General features: G+C 38.4%; 1 protein-coding gene across 1 annotated transcript in view; it reads right to left on the bottom strand.

Annotated features, from left to right (window-relative positions):
* HECW2 (HECT, C2 and WW domain containing E3 ubiquitin protein ligase 2) overlaps positions 1–16490 on the bottom strand; it is a gene marked incomplete at both ends in the record, with an annotated part of 108072 nt that overhangs the window by 33955 nt on the left and 57627 nt on the right. The window contains 7 exons of the mRNA XM_084264981.1: positions 1913–2098; positions 3533–3657; positions 6932–7035; positions 7379–7529; positions 11415–11510; positions 12852–14192; positions 15650–15750. Of these exons, the coding sequence (XP_084121107.1) occupies positions 1913–2098; positions 3533–3657; positions 6932–7035; positions 7379–7529; positions 11415–11510; positions 12852–14192; positions 15650–15750 (2104 nt within the window). The remainder of the gene's footprint in view (positions 1–1912; positions 2099–3532; positions 3658–6931; positions 7036–7378; positions 7530–11414; positions 11511–12851; positions 14193–15649; positions 15751–16490) is intronic.

Raw genomic sequence — 16490 nt, forward strand, 5'->3', positions numbered from 1 at the left:
TTTAGGCGGAACTGTGTGCCAAACAGATTTTTATCTTCTGAAGGGGATACACCAGGAGTCAAAGAGAAGTGGGAAACTGGGCTTTGCTGCACAGCTTGGACGGGAGCTCAGAGGTAGGCAGTCTCCAGCTGACCATGGAAGACAGCTTGCAAAGAGGACAAGCAACCAAACCATACTGACACTGGGGGGATAAAAACTCTACTGACTCAGCACTGGATAAGGGTCAGAATGATCACTCTGATTTGTGAGCAAGAGCATCAAGCCTTTTACTTGGAAAAATAAAGGAAAACCTCGTCTCAGCAGGAAAGAGTAGCCAGGGAGAGGCAATATAATTATATATTGTGGCATGGCTAATTTCTACTTGCTTCTCTTTAGCATATTTATGCTTTAATAGAGGCAGGTCTAGTTTTGGTTTGGTCTCGCCATGGATTGGACACCATCTCTCGAGTGCTGAATAGGCTTTTCTACTGGCCACAAGCGCTACTTATGACAAGGGCAATTCAACATAATGAAAACAAACAATACTGAGCCTAATTCAAAATGAAGAAATCCCAGGGGGATTTATTCCATGGTTCCTTGATTCCTGTTGTGGTAGCATCACTGTTACCAAATACCACATCAGAAATCCAAAGTTCTAATTGTCTCTGTGGAGTGCCTATTAAAGTCAATTGAATATTGCTCTATTCTTCAGGAGAAGATGGACCTCTGAAGATCTGAACAGAAAAAGAATGACTTAAAACTGAAAAGAGTGATGGAGACAAAGAGCAAGGTTAATATAACTGCACATTTCTAATTGTGTTTCTAATGAAAAGCCACAGTGTTTTCTACAGATAATAAATCCAAGAAGAATACAACTCTCAAGCACTTTTTCTACTCTTGAGTTTAGACTCTTCTAGTAATCTTTTTCAAGCATCAAGATCATTATTTATATGGACACTCACAGATAACTGTACCAAGACTGATAGACATAAAACCCGAGATGGTTACTATGACTATAGTCCTAATAAGAACTTCTCACGTAAACTGATAGCCTTATCACTTCCTCATGTGATATATTTTTAACCCCTGTATCTTCTGCAAAGAAAATCATTCTAGACAGTTTAGAGATATGTTAAAATTACATTGCTACTAAAAAAATGTCTGTTCTTTGATTTTAAAGTATTTTGTTAGAAATTGAAAAGTGATACCTGTTTTGGAAGCATGACTTGCAACTACTCAAGATCCCTGTTAATGAAACTTAGGACACACAATTTCTTTCCTGTGAACCAACACATAACCGATGGTGATCATCCCCACAACTATCCCAGTCTTAAGTGCATCATTTTTATCTCAGAAACCAAAGAACACATAATCTATTTAACATTTGAGTAGAGGGCTCATCTAGGAAAATGATTAGCTACTGGAAGAATAAAAGGACAAACAATGCACGCTAATGAACCAAGGAATTCCACTCAAGATTTTGACACTGAAGGAAAAAAACAAAGCCATAAGGAAAAGTTTGACAGTTAAACATAGTTAAACAATAATTAAATAAAATTCAGTAGATAATAGTAAAGTATTCCAAGGAACTTCACTGAACTTCCTGTATTTACACAGTAAATCATTCTTTCAGAAAGAAATTTTAAACATTTAATCTAAGCAACTTATTGCAATGTTAAAAAAAAAAAGCACTACAGATTTTACAGACCTTTTCCTTTTTTCTGATTAATACCCCCTTCCCAGTCTCCTCCTTTCATGTTATGCTTGTCAGTACAGCCAAAAAATTCCAATCTTCTTTTGGCAAAAGCCAAGGACCACACCTTTTACATATGGAGAACTATATGCACTTACACTCTTGTTAAAAGCAAAAAACTGAATTCTGACACTGCAACATCTCAGACCAAGCACCCAGAGACACGTGTGCCTCAGTTACCTTGCCCTGATGGTCATGTTTCATTTCCCAGCCTCTCGGCAGCTCCAGCTGTTTGTTTGCAAACATGTTGAGGAAGCCCACCAAGTCACGGTTGTGCTGGTAGCGCTCAAAATGGTGGGTGTCCCGGCGGACTTTGGTGATCATGTGCTTCAAACACGTGTTATTTGTAAACATGCGGTAGGCACTCTGCAAAATAAACAGCAAAAGGAAATACTTTTAAAAGATAAAATGCATTCTTACTACAAAAAACATTTCCACTGTAAAAAAAAAAATTAAAGATCACGTAATCTTCAATAAACTCTTAAAAATCATCTCAACTAAGCCCCAACAATACAATAAATGGTCCTCTCTGAGATTTTAGGAGAAGTGTAAGATGCTTCCTATATTGCTCAAGATAAAATTTTGTATAATTGAGTCACTTCAACAAAGTATGAAATATATTACAAATTTCATTTCCCATACTTGTCCTTGGAACTGTGAAGAATCCTATAACATTAAAATTGCTTTGAAGTAGAGATTTAATACATTTTCTCTAATTTCTGGAATAGTAAGTCAAATGCAGCCACAGAATACAGCAATAAAACTTGCAATGTTTCCTGCAGGACAGAGATACATAAACTGGTAGAACTTATCACAAACCTACATAAATATTGTTTCCACCTATTGATTTTTCAAAAATACCCTATCATTGCATGCCAACATGCAATTTACGAAACAAAATTAAAATAGGAGAGTAAAAGGAGAGCGCTGAGGAATACGGAAGAGTAAGTGAAAGTGGGAAATAAACAGTTAGCATCCTTCCCTCCAAAAAACGGCCAACCAGAAACCAGGTCTTTCTCTGGGGTTAGCAACAGACAGAAGCCAAGACATAGGCCCTCCTATTGCAGTATACTGCTACCTGAATCATTCAGGGCCCCTACACCTTTACTCCCTGGTCAGAGGTCTTATCTACCTCTGCACTATTCAAGATAAAACTATACAAGTCAAGCATACATACACATCGGAACCAAACTAACACTGAACAGTAATTTAAAAAACACTGGGCTATTAACAAGTGTGCTTGCAGACAACAAATTATTTATTCCATTACTTCTGCTTACGCTATACATCCTTTTACTTCAAGGAAAAGAAACATTGAACAACACTACATAAGAAGCATCACTGAATAACAGACAAAAGAAAAAAGGGAAATATATATCAAGATGCTTTCTTGTTCCGTGTGATTTCTAATATATTTGGATATAAACCAGTCAATCTGGGGGAAAGAAATCAGCCCGTAAGTAGCACAGTGTTCTTTAAAAATAAACATCATGTTCATTCTTAGAATTGCTGCTAAGCCTCTGCAAATCACAGTAAGAAAGCTATTGCTTCAATAAATCAATGAGCTTTGTATCGTAAGATGAAGAATTGAGTGAAAAATAAAACCTGTAAAAGCTATAATGCCAATTAGGATGACTCCAACAGCCCAAAAAAAACAAGGAATGAAAATAAGTGTTTGAATAGCCTCCCCATGTACTAGTACTAATATCTGAGCATCTAACACCAAGACCATTGTACACAAAAGATCTATATTTATAAGCACGTATTTATGAAAGTCTCAGCTCTAGGCGCTATACTCACAGGGTTAGAATGCAGCACTGTAAAGAACTCTGGGCTGATAAGGAATTTCACAGGGGGAGACTGGAGTAATAAAGTAAGTCTGGATCTGGAGGTAGAGTGAGGCAGCACATTCTCTCTTCGAAAATCTAAAAGCAAAGCGAATGATAAAGACTTACAATAATAATAATGATTAGCAAAACATCACTGCAAACAACTATATATATATGAATAACACAAGCAAGAAAAGCACTTTCAGATTTATTTCAGATTTATTAAGTATTCTTCACATACGTGTACCTAGATTTCTTTATAACACTCAGGATCCTGAAAATATTACAACTACAGGTTAGTAAATTTTACTTCTTGCTTTTGGTGAACGATCAGTAAAAACGTTCAATTATTTGTGTTACTAAACGTGTACCTGTACATAAGATGCAAGAAGGTCCCTGTGGCACACCTACATTGCTATACTGTAGCTGTATGCAGATAAATTATTTCAAAACGCTAACTAATGGATATAAAAGCCATTGTACACTTAAAAAGGTTTCATTCCTCCTTTAAAAAGAAACCACCCAATAAATCACTACTGTTAACAAAGCCCTGATCCTTGATACAGTATTTAAGCAGCTTATGTTAAGTACCAGGTTGCAAAGGAAGTACCTTCCAAGTTTCAACTCTCAGTAAATATTTGGTTCTTCTCCTAGCAACTGCAGAAGTGCACTGACTTTTCAACAGTATCAGGAACTGAAAATATATTGTGAGTGGTATTCATTACATGTGAAAACTGTTCCCTGCAATTATCTTTGAAAATCAACAGGACATTTGGAGGCATACTGCAATGTAAATGAAAAACTGCAAATTGAGAAAGGCTCTGCAGTGATTTTACTCCAGAATGCATGCCATCTTCCTCATTTCACAGTTTCTTTCTTTCATATATTGTGGTATTTGCACACTTCCTTAACAAGTGAACATGAATTGTGCAGAATGCAGCTACCCCAAATGTAAGACAGTAACAACCTATGGGCAGAAAAAGGAGACTGAGAGGCACCATATGAGAGTCTAAACTGAGGAAAATTAAGAAGAAATTAAAAAAGGAGGAGGAAAAGAATAAAGAGACTAAAGACAGATGGGTAAACATTACACAAAAAGGGGAATGAAGGAAGTAAGGACATTTATTCTAAACATTTGAGGAAACCAGAAAATGGAAGGCTAGTAAGTAAAGGAAAAGTAAACAAAAAGGAATTTTTAGTGACACTTCTTAAGCAATAAACCCCAAACACTCCTGCATGAGGCATATCTGTGGTGTGACAGCAGTACAGCATAAAGACCCCTAAAGCTCTGCCTGAATACTTGGGCTGGAAGTGTCTTCCAGGCATGCACTGCCGTTGCATGTCAACTCTATAATGTTTCAAAACCTGGGGATATAGCAATCACTTCTCACCCTGGAAGATGCTGTTGGCATGGCTGCAGATAAATCTCCTGTCATAATCTGGGCAATCTGGAAACCAAAATTTGTCACCAGGTGGGTTTTTCCTGCAGTTTAGAGAGTTTTGAATTTGATTTACAAAAAGCTTTTTCAGCTGAATTTGCTAATTAGGGATGAGACTGAATTTGTTTGAACTGATTTGTTTACAGCACAACAAACCACCTAGCTGCACACACACAAAGATAGAAAAGGAAGAGGCTAAGGCAGAAGCGAAGAAAATAAAGGGAGCACTTAGCTGAATGACAAGTTCTGCAGTGGTCTGGAAGAAAGGATGGCATTGCTTGTGTTTTAGATTAGTTTAGGAAAAAGCATTATAAAAGAATATCAAGAGCATCCTAGAGAGAAAGTCAAGCCACGTAACATATGACTACACAAGAGACTGGATGGATAACAAGCTAACATTATAAATGTATTAATAAATTATTAGTAGGAATATGACCAAGACTAGAATAGGTAAAGAGCAGGTTAAAGACTGTGGTGCAAATCAGAGAATTTCAAACACTTTGGGTTTGATGAAATGTATGCTGAAACATTTAGGAAACCAGGTGAGACATTGGTGGTTATTTATATTACATCCATTTTTAAGAATAAGTAAAAAAAGATGAAGGAAACCAGAGATGAGTGGACCCATTTTCTATTCTCAGACATATGAACTTTCAAACTACTTCAAGCAACAAGGGGACAGTGAAGTAGAGAAACGCAAATAAGGAGGCTGTCTGAAGAACAAATAATAGCAAAGTCCTTTTCTACTAGTTAGGTGGTGTAAAGACCACATATTGTGATGTTAATAAGGCCTTTAACAATAATCTCAGAAAAAATTACCTGAAACAGACAAAACCACCTGGAGATGGGTATGGAGAAGTTTGAAAAATGTACTAAAGCGTAGTTATGATTTATGTCAAACAAAAAAAGTACAGCAAGTAACATTCCACTGAGATATTTCTGGGTTTGGTCCTTTTCTTTATTTCTATTAATGACAGGAGAAGATGGAAAGAACTTGTTCCAGCTGGGAGATGCTGCAGTACTTGGTCAGCAAGGACAAGATTCATATGCACAGTGACACATCAGACAAGCGTAAAGATCTGTGTGCAGGTAGGGATAATCACCTACATAAATACCACATGAAAAACAGACATCTATGCCAAAGATCTGCACATAATATTCTGGACCTCATTTTAGCAGATAAAAGGCTTGAACAGCAGTGGTCAGTGTGAAACTAACAGAAAAAAAGAAGATTTATGCAGCAATGCACAAGGAGTGTTGTACATAAACCATGAAATTTCCAGATAATCATAGCTTTATTGAATTTTCTGAAATATTCCTCAGGAGCTGCAGACAAACTGAAGATAATTCTGAGTAGGCCAACGAGATACTTGGGAGACCTAAAAGCACAAGCCATGAAGAAATATTAGGAAGAAATGGATTTAAGATTACATAAGAGAAATTACATGAGTAGACTGTCTTTAAAAAGTTAAATAATATCCATCAAGTAGAGATTAGATAGCATTTGCCAAGTATAGTTTAGGAACAGCGCATCCTACCTATCTTCAGCAAGATGAAACTGATGTCCAGTCTTTTCTAGTCCTATATACCATTCCAAAATGCAGTAGCAGAACCAAAATATTTGTAATCCAGACCACACAACTTAATACTTTTCCTCTGCAAATGTCCTGCCTATATTTTTACCTAGTCAGGCACTGACAGAAAAACACTCTGAATCTCACGTTAATCTCCTCAGTGTATTGAACAAACTGAGTTACAACCTTCAAATCTAGGCAGCAATACCAACAAATGGTTTCATTTTCACACAGACTTTCAAGTTTTGCCTTCACTCACTCTCATTAGAACATTTCTGAGCTGAGTGCTCCCTTTAGAGAGGGGGGAAAGATATATATATGCATATATATATATATATATAATTTATTTTTTTTAACCTGCATTAGAATGGTGAAAGTCAGTTTCTTCTCCAGCTCCATCCGCAGCATTTGTATGCTCTTCAGGCCTGTCGTTAGTCATTGTTCTTCGGATGCTCTGGTACCTAGGTTTAGAAAACTGGACTTTATATATAGTATATGGTAACTATGATCCAACTCTGGTTCTAAGGGAGCTTGCTCATCTTTTCTGCCACATAGGTTAATATACATAAACCTCCAATTTCTGCATGAACAGCCTTCTGGATTTCTGTGAACCATTATCAGTTTGGTTTTTTTAGCCACACAGCTTATGAACACAGATGGAATACAAAAGCCCTGGAAGCCCACATGCAAATAAAAAGGGACAGCCACATGATGGCCAGCTGCGGTAGCAACTGTGGCCCTGCCTTCACACTCAGTCTTACAATGGTGAATGCGGTTTTGCAAGCACACAAGGGCAATTCTTACCGGCGATTCAGCTGTTCCATTTGCTGTATGGAATTTGACCTCTGGAGAATCTGGGGGGCTGGGGGAGCTGTGGGTCGCTGCCATGTTGTCGTCCTGTTCACGTGGTCCACATAAAAAATCCGTCCATGGCTGTCAATTCGAGCCTCCCAGTCTAAGTAACAACAACAACAAGAAAAAAAAGTAAACAATGGAGGGACTGTAGTTTACTTCCTCTTTATTTTAGGTTTGTCATTTTTGTAACTCAATCTATTGTTCCAATAGTTATCTCTTTTACAGGATCAATTCAGCACAGAACTTTCTTACCAAAGTGTTAAGAGACATGGCTTTTCCCTATTTTATCTCATAAATCAAATTCCCCACTGTTAGGGTTCTGTGGAATCCACATCTAATATTCCTATTCCTTTATCTATTTTATTTCCCACTAACCAATAATTGTCCCAGAAAAATAAACAAACTTATCAGGATACTTGATGTAATTCTCTTGTACTGAATTAATCCAAGACCCAGTCTCTGAGGCTTATTCCAGTGTAAAAGTCTAATGGATAAGTACCAAAAGCCTTCCAAAGCTTGACACTTGTCATTGTTTTTCCCCAGCTAATAGTAACAGTAACAAAATACATGTCATTGCTCTCTCTGGGTTTACATGTACCTATCATAAAGGCAAGCACAACTGTCAGAAAAGATGACCAATTTTAGGAATCAAATTCCATCATGTAGTAAACACATGTCCCAGAATTGCCAATTCTGCAAATGCAACAGCAAATTCAACCTCTTGTGCAAGTGGTAACTATAATGCTGTGCTGTTCTGCAACGCAAATGACAGATAGTGTTGAAAATCTGGATTGTGGAGAAACACCAGGAGACCAGAGATGAACGTGCTGGGACCTTACCTCAGCCATGTGTGGCTTCTCATTGCTCAGCAGAAACTAGGTGCATCACAACACCCTGGTCTTAGTTCATAAAATTTTGGGGTCAGAAACACTGTCTGCTTAATAACTGGTTCTAAAATGGACAAGATAACATGACACTACTCATGGCTCGGGGGCCACATAGTAAGAAGATATTTCATATACAGAAACAGGCATTCCTTATTCCTGGGCACTAGCAACTGCAGAAAACATGCAAACCATTTAGCACATCAGTTGAAAAAACAGTCTTTGAGAGCTCCGAAGGTTTCCAGAAAATACATACTACATCACAAGCCTAGCTGGAAACATCAGTCACTGCAGCAACATTTTAAAAACCACTGGCAAGCAATCAATCCTAAATGACCACCAGTCCGTGAAGAAAGGGCATTAAAATGTCTTGACAGCAGAGAAGGAGAACTAAAATCTACTGTAAAGTGTTTTAATACTCATAGGTCTTCAAACCCCAGGCTGTGCTAGCGGATGCACACTATGACTCTTGTCAACTGTTGGAGGCAGCCAAGTGGCTCGCTGCATTACACTGTAGGGCCTGAGTTGACTCACAAGAGGGAGGAAAGGCAGGTTTTGAGATAAACTCATTGTGTCAGCTGCGTGACAGCTGTGTGTTTCAGCTGGCCACAATGCAAGTTACTCTTCCATCTTTATGATGCACCATCAAAGCAGCCTATTATTCTTGAAGGCTCTTTTAGTGCGAACAACAGCTGCATAAGAAAGTAAGCTCAGAGGAAGAAAAAGCAGCAGAAGAGGATAGGAACAGAGAGCACTGCTTAAGGAAGAGATTTTAATTCCAGGAGAAAAAAATTCAAAATTTTGTATTGTACTGTAAACTTAAAATAAAAGTTTAAAAATAAAGAAAATTACATCAATGCAAAACACATAGCATAATCATCGTATTTGCTATTCAAAATACAAGACGTGAAAGCTAATACCATTTCTCTCTCAAAAAAGCAAATGAAATTTTTCAATGTTCTCTGAATAGAGTTTTTGGGTTTTTTTAGTTAATAAATTATTAAAACATATGGCCCTGTGTAAAGGTACCATTTAAAAAAAAAAACAAAACACTATCTTCTGATGAAATAAAAATACTCAAAATTGTTAACCAGAGTTTAAACACAAAATAAAACATGGGAGTACTCTGAGAAGGACAGAGTTCACTAGGGGGAAAACAAACAAACAAACCAACCCACAAAAATACCACCAAAACAAAAGCAAAAGAGTTTATATTTGTGAATTCATTATTCTGCCTAAATGTCAGACCCTAAACCACTATATAATAGTTGAGATTTTCCTTGTGGTGACAATATGTCCAAGTCTAACATACAGACACCATTTCTTTAATGTGGTCTTGCAGAAGAAAAGCTTTTTTGCCTCCATTCAATTTTAAATACAGAAGTTTAAACACTTAAGCAATGGCTTCTGAAGTAAAGCACCTGCATCACTGTTGGGACAGACAAGGGTATGTTCTGATAACCAAATCACTGTTAGACAAATGTTTTACAAATAACTTAGCTTGTGGAATGGCAAAACTAATTCATCTTGTGTGGTCAAGTTTATTAATTGACTTCTCCCTAAAAATGTGGAATTGGAACACAACGTTGCATTTTATAAGCAGAAACACTAAATAAATATTTCAATTCTTTGTTATTTAACTTAACCTACACACAATTGAAAGAAATAAACCTGGTGAAAGAACAAATAAAATACAACCTAAATTACAAAGAAATTACAGTTTATCATTCAAAATCCTATTCTAGAGGTTTTCTCCAATTTTTCCCTGTCAAAGTATTAAGACTGTTACATATCTGAAAGAAGGGGTTTAGAGAGAAAAACTGCATCTAGGCAATTAGTATTTAAGATTTCTTCACACTAGGAAGTGAATTATCTACATAAAAATTGCACTGGGCTTTGATTGTAAATAAGCATGTTGATAAGCGTGCCCATGCATGACTAAAACCAATTGGGAGCAAGGTATTTTTTGCATGTATGTCATATGTAATGAAGCATGACCAGTAGTTCAAGGAAGGTGATGCTCCCCCTCTATTCTGCTGTCATGAGACCTCACCTGGAGTACTGCATTCAGCTCTCGAGCCCCCAACATAAGAAGGTCACGGACCTGTTGGAGTGAGTCCAGGGGAGGGCCACATAGATGATCAGAGAGATGGAGTACCTCTCCTATGAAGACAGGCTGAGAAAGTTGGCGTTGTTCAGCTTGGAGAACAGAAGGCTCTGAGGACACCTCAACGCAGCTTTCTAGTAGCTAAAAGGGGCTACAAGAAAGCTGGAGAGGGACTGTTTACAAGGGCATGGAGCGATAGGATGAAGGATCATGGTTTTAATCTGAAGGAGGGTAGATTCAGAAAAATCTCTTCTCTCTGATGGTAATGAGACATTGGAATTAGTTGCCCAGAGAAGCTGTGGCTGTCCCCTCTCTGGCAATGTTCAAGGGCAGGTTGGATGGGGCTTTAGGCAACCTAGGCTTGTGGAAGCATCCCTGTCCATGGCAGGGTCTGGAACTAGATGATCTTTTAGGTCTCTTCTGAGCCAAACTGTTCTGAGTCTATAATTAGAGAAGTTAAAATTTATCTGTTGATTTAGGTTTAACTGGTGCTTAATGCCAACATTTATTTTAATTCAAAAAGTCTTCATACTGCCTCAAAAATGCCAAGAAAACACAGACACCTTTCACGTAGTCGGCAGAGATTAAAGTTGTTATATATTTCTTTGTAAATCATCACCATATAGGAAGCATTCAGGGATTTCAGATTGCTTGACATCTTTCACTCCAAGTGTGTCATATTGCATATCATCTCATCCTCCCACCCATGTGGGCTGCATACTGAAGAGGCAGCACTGTGCCTTCCTACTTCTCTGCACATGTCACTTAGCAAGTCTGTATATACTAGGTATAATTATCATAACACATCCTGCTAGTTTGCAGACTAAGCCCAATGCCCCTTACAAAACAGCACTAGACTTAATCATCATCACGCCTCACTTAGAGCTTCTCAGCTGTTCATTCTCAGTTCTCACATTTGAAAGAGAAATGTAATGAGATCTAAGTAATGAGATCCAAGCACCCTATCCTATGATTAAAGTATGAAGAACCTCACTTGGTGGCAGAGCCTCATCCACTCTCTGGTACCGGCTAACATCCTGACGAACTGAAGGCAGTGACCTCAAGGGCTGGTGGCCATTGGCTTGAGAACCTGGAATAAAAATGTCCACAAATTATTTTTTTCTGTCAATGTGTGGAAGCAATAGAGTTGCATCTAAAGCGAAAAAGAAATGCTAAAATATCTGTAAAACTACGATATTTTAGGATATATCTAATAGTCTTGCATTTTGGGTGACTATCATAGTTTTGTCTACAGTTCTGGGTGATTTCTCTGGGATGTTCTGCTGTCCCAGTGCTGAAAACGCCACCTAGTGGTGACCAGTGAAACCCAGGGCACAGAAACAACAGCGTGTGCCAAAGCCATAACCCAGCAAGAAAAAAGGACAAAGGTCCACCTGGCCACCACAGAAACGTGCTCTAAGAGCGAGAGATGAAACTGTCTATTGACCTTCTTTGCTGCAGACACATTGGTCTGCAAAACACAATGCAACCTGACATCAAATACAGAGTCCCAAATGTCTACAAAATTATATAAAAGATAATATTGTCAGTGTTTGAAATAAATAAATTATTATTTTGAAATCAAGGAGCTTTTAATGAAGATAATTAATTGATAAAACCACTTTTGAAATGCTATGAAAAAAGACATGTCCAGAAATCCAGAGGGATTACACTCATTCGATTAATCCATGTCAATCTCTGAAGAAATTTAACGTATAATCCATTGTAAAATGAGCTCAGAAACAATCTGTTAGGGACCAATTTCTACTTTCATTGATTTTTAGTGAGACACAAAATTCTCAACTGTCAAAATAATTGTACAATTGGTAGACTGGTTAACTTGAGTAACACATTCCTCTCCTCCCATGGTTCCAGCTCTGCTAAGATGTGCTTACACAGATAAGGGGCTAGGAAAGGGAAGATAAACAGCCTCAAGTGTGACTAAACACAATTCATTTTCCCCCCTTTTGGTTACCATATATTTTAATTGTTTTAATGCTAACAGATGTGTACATTTTCTTCCCACCCCCACAAACATACTAAAGAGAAGAACCAAATATTAATTCTAGTTTGCATTTCACAGTTTTGGGATTATTCCCCACCATTACCATTTTAATTAGGAGGCAAGGTAACATTGCTGAATTGTTTCCTCCTCTTCATCCTCCTTCTCATTACTCTCTCAAGAATTTAAATATATCCAGTTTCAAAGTAAACATCTGGGATATTTAAGTTTTGAAGTTTTCATAAATCAAAACCCCAAGATTCTCTTGAAAGAGGACACAAATCTCAAAGGAACCAAAGAGTTTTGAAAGATAATGAAATTTAGAAGATTGTTATCTTCAGATGTTAATATTTCAGATGTTAATTTTTTTAAATAATTTTTACTGGCTGCAGAAAGACCACTTCAAAAAGTACCTCTTGCAGTTATTACCTCCAGTAGTTCCCTCAACCTGTGCTGTGGCACCTTCACAAGCTGCTTGGGCTCCTTCAATTTCTTCATCCTGGGACTGGCTATTGGCAGCTGCTGACTGTAGGCTTATCCTTCTTTGCCAGATTTCTTCTGCTTCCTCTTGGCCTTGTAATTCCCCTGCCTCAGCCTCCTGTGCTTCCTCACGAGGTAACTGTACTGCAGGTAGAGACCCAGAAGTACTTGCAGAGTCCTGTGGTTCAGCACCTGGCTCAATTCTAGCTGCATCAGTGGCACAAGCTCCCTCTTCCTCCTCCTGAGATGAAAAGGCTGGAGTCTCAGGAAACCTGGCACTTTCAAAAGAAGAACACCGCATTTCAACTGAGGAATGTCGCACGGTCGCACTTTCATTGCAAGAGCTGTCAGCCCCTTCCACGTCACTCTCCCCTTCTGGTCGGGTACTAGCCTCACTGACGCTTTCTGTGCGAGCAGGATCACTCTGCTCAGTTTCTGATGATATCTGGGAAGGTTCAGACCCTTGGTCAGTGGATTCCGTTTCACTAACACCCCTTCTGCTCCCAGCTGCAGCATCCGAAGCTCCTGTGTCCACACTGCTAGGAGGCTGCTCTGACTCCTGAGCAGCACATGACTTACTGCCAGCCTGGTCTGCTGGTGCTTCACTTTGAGAACCTTGCAGGCTTTCATCTCCTGCTAACTGTGACAGTGGAAGCTCGGGGAGAGTCTCTTGCTGGTCATCAGTTGATGGCAAAGGAGCTTCAGAGGCTGAAACGTTTTCATTCTCTGCAGGCCCTTGCATTACCTGATCTGATGAGTAACTTAATCCATTTCTTTCAACATTTCTTGTAGCACCATTAAGCATTACTAAACCATCACCATCTTCCAGGGAAGATGGAAAACCCAAGTCTTGATGTAGTTCATGCTCCTCTTCATCTGAGTCAATGTGAAGCATAGCATTAAGTCTTGTGTCAGTAGGGAAGCTACTCCTCAGTTTTGGGGAGGCTCCACGTGGACGCTCACCACAGGTAGACATCCCAGGTCTGGGATGATTGTTGTGTTCTATCGCATCCAGATAGTCATTTAGTGAGTCTTGGCGACCTCTAGTAGGTGATGATCGTGAAGCACCAGAGGTCAAGTCATCCTGGTCTGTTTCCAGAGTTGTACTAGTCCTTAAAGGGTGTCTCAGGACTACTTCTCCAGAAGATTCCTCAAGGACTGGACCATTGGAACACAGTGTGGATGTATTATGATGTCCTGCTGGCATGTCCTCATCATCAGAGGGGCTCCCCAAGTCACCATTTACAGAGTTCACTCCTAGCAAAGTGCCAACTGTTTCTGGTGAAGCATCTGCAGAGACACAAAGACTGTATGTGAAACACAACACAGTAACAGACAGTTCATTCTGCTTTGCATCACCAAACCAAAATAAAAATACACATATTTCAAGATGTTTGCTGATTTCAATCAGACAACTAAGGGGAGAAAATACACTTAAAGCAACAGAGCACTGTACCAGCAAATACGGGTTTTTTTCTGTATGTCTGTACTGTTTTGTAGAAGATAGAAAATTTAAGGGATGTGAAGTATGACTTTAAAAGACTCTCACTTTGCTTTCAGAAGACAGACTGCCAAGCATCTTACCAAACTGTTAATAAAACCAGCCTCACAACCAAGGAAACGGTTTTTTACAGTGTGCCCCTCATATCCAAAAGCAGGATTTACACAAAGCCAGCCACTGACACCAGTTGTCATTACACTCTTAGCAGAACGTAAACCAGCATCTGAGATCACTTGGGGAATAACAAATTGTGTACAGATATCAACTCATACACACAACATTTCTGTGGAGTTAATTTAGAGGGCTTATCCACTGTAAAGAATGGGAATCTATCTAAGTGAAGTTTGTGAGATACTAGGGTACTGTGGTAATCCACATAAAAGGGGAATGAAAATGAGCCATCTCATCTGAGAGATACGATGGTAACTCCCCGCATGGGAATTGGGGAGTCCCTAACATGGCGTTTGAATAATCCAGATGTGTCTGTAAACATTGGCAAAAAAATTAACAATGAAGTCTGGCAACAGTGCCTGACAACAAATGGGACTGAAGATAAACTTTTTTTTTTTTTAAATGGAGAGAACAAAAATAATAATGAGATACAGGACTACAAGGCCACCAAAATACCTCCCCTTTGTATCAAGTTAAAAGAGCAGTATCTTACTACCAAAGAGATTATACAAGTATAATGGAGAATCTAAGATCATAAACTTGTAAACAGACACATATGATGCAAAAACATGTAAATGTACCAGCCATGTTCTGCTAATTACCTTCAGAACAGGAAAAAAGGGAAATAAAAGTACCTAATGGAAGCATATATTTTCGTGACCATTTCTTGGATCTAAGCAAGACACTGTCCTGTAAAACGGCAAGAAAGAGCAATCTGCGTTTACCCTAACAGGGAAGGAGAGCACAGAGGGAATACTACTTGCAACTGCTTGTCTCAGCCAAAGCTGTTACAGAATAAATGAAAAAGATGAATTTGATTACCAAATCTCTCACATAAAATGAGATTCAGATTCATTAAAAGTCTAACAAAATAGAAAAATGATATACGTGTTGTCTCAGAATGGCTCATCTCCAAAGCAGTACCTGACACATCTAAGCTTTGAATCCCAATATAAATATCTATTGTAGAGGCACTGCACACAAATGAGAAAGTAAATTATCACAGAAAATCTTAGAAACAGAAACAAAAAGCCATGCAACTATCTGAAGATCCAGATAATCACCAAATTCTCACCTTCATGAAGAGAAGATGTGATTTCCACTTTGAATTGGAGGTACCCACTTACATGATCAGCTGGGAGTCTTCTGCCAAGATTATAGCTCAGAATCTGGTCTCTGCAAAAAACATGGGTTTGTTTGGGCTTTTTACAATTTTAACTTGGTTTATTTTTCCAGTATTTTACATCAGAGGCTTTCAGCAGATAAGAGTCAGTGTGGCAGAATACAATTTCTATTAGACCCTTTGAGTCAGCCACATACTCTAGCTTGTATGGAAAAGCACAAACATCAACAACGGTGTAAAATACCTTTATTAAACAGATAAAACAGTTTAATTTTGAACATTTCAGAATAAAGACTGCATCCAAGCTATTTTTATACATTCCCTAAATCTGAAGTCCTAACAAAATCAAAAAGTGAAAAATCCATTTTCACCAAACTGCCTCCATCCCCCAACCCAAAATAGTTTTTATAATTAACAACTTTTCATCTTTTAAAACCTCCTGCCCCCTAGTGGTTTTAACTATATATAAAATGTCCAAAGAGTTTCTTCTATCTGGGAGATGTTTTAGTTCTCATTTAATAAAGCACTTCTGCACTCCTATGTAGAAAAGCTGTTAATGCTGGGATTTAACTTCAAATACATTCTTAAGGGTTCCTGAATTCAGTGTGGCTCAGATTTGCTTAAGCACTTGTATCAACTTGAGACCTAGAATCAGACCCTAGGCTATACACACAGCCAGGATTCACAGCCCAGCCCCCTCGGCACAGCTGGGACAGCTGAAGGGAAAGGACAGGGCTGCTGAAGACCTCCATAAGTCATCACTACTGAAGCAAATAAATTTATACCAGTATAA

This window comes from Gallinula chloropus (genome assembly GCF_964237585.1).
Source record: "Gallinula chloropus genome assembly, chromosome: 5".
NCBI lineage: Eukaryota > Metazoa > Chordata > Aves > Gruiformes > Rallidae > Gallinula > Gallinula chloropus.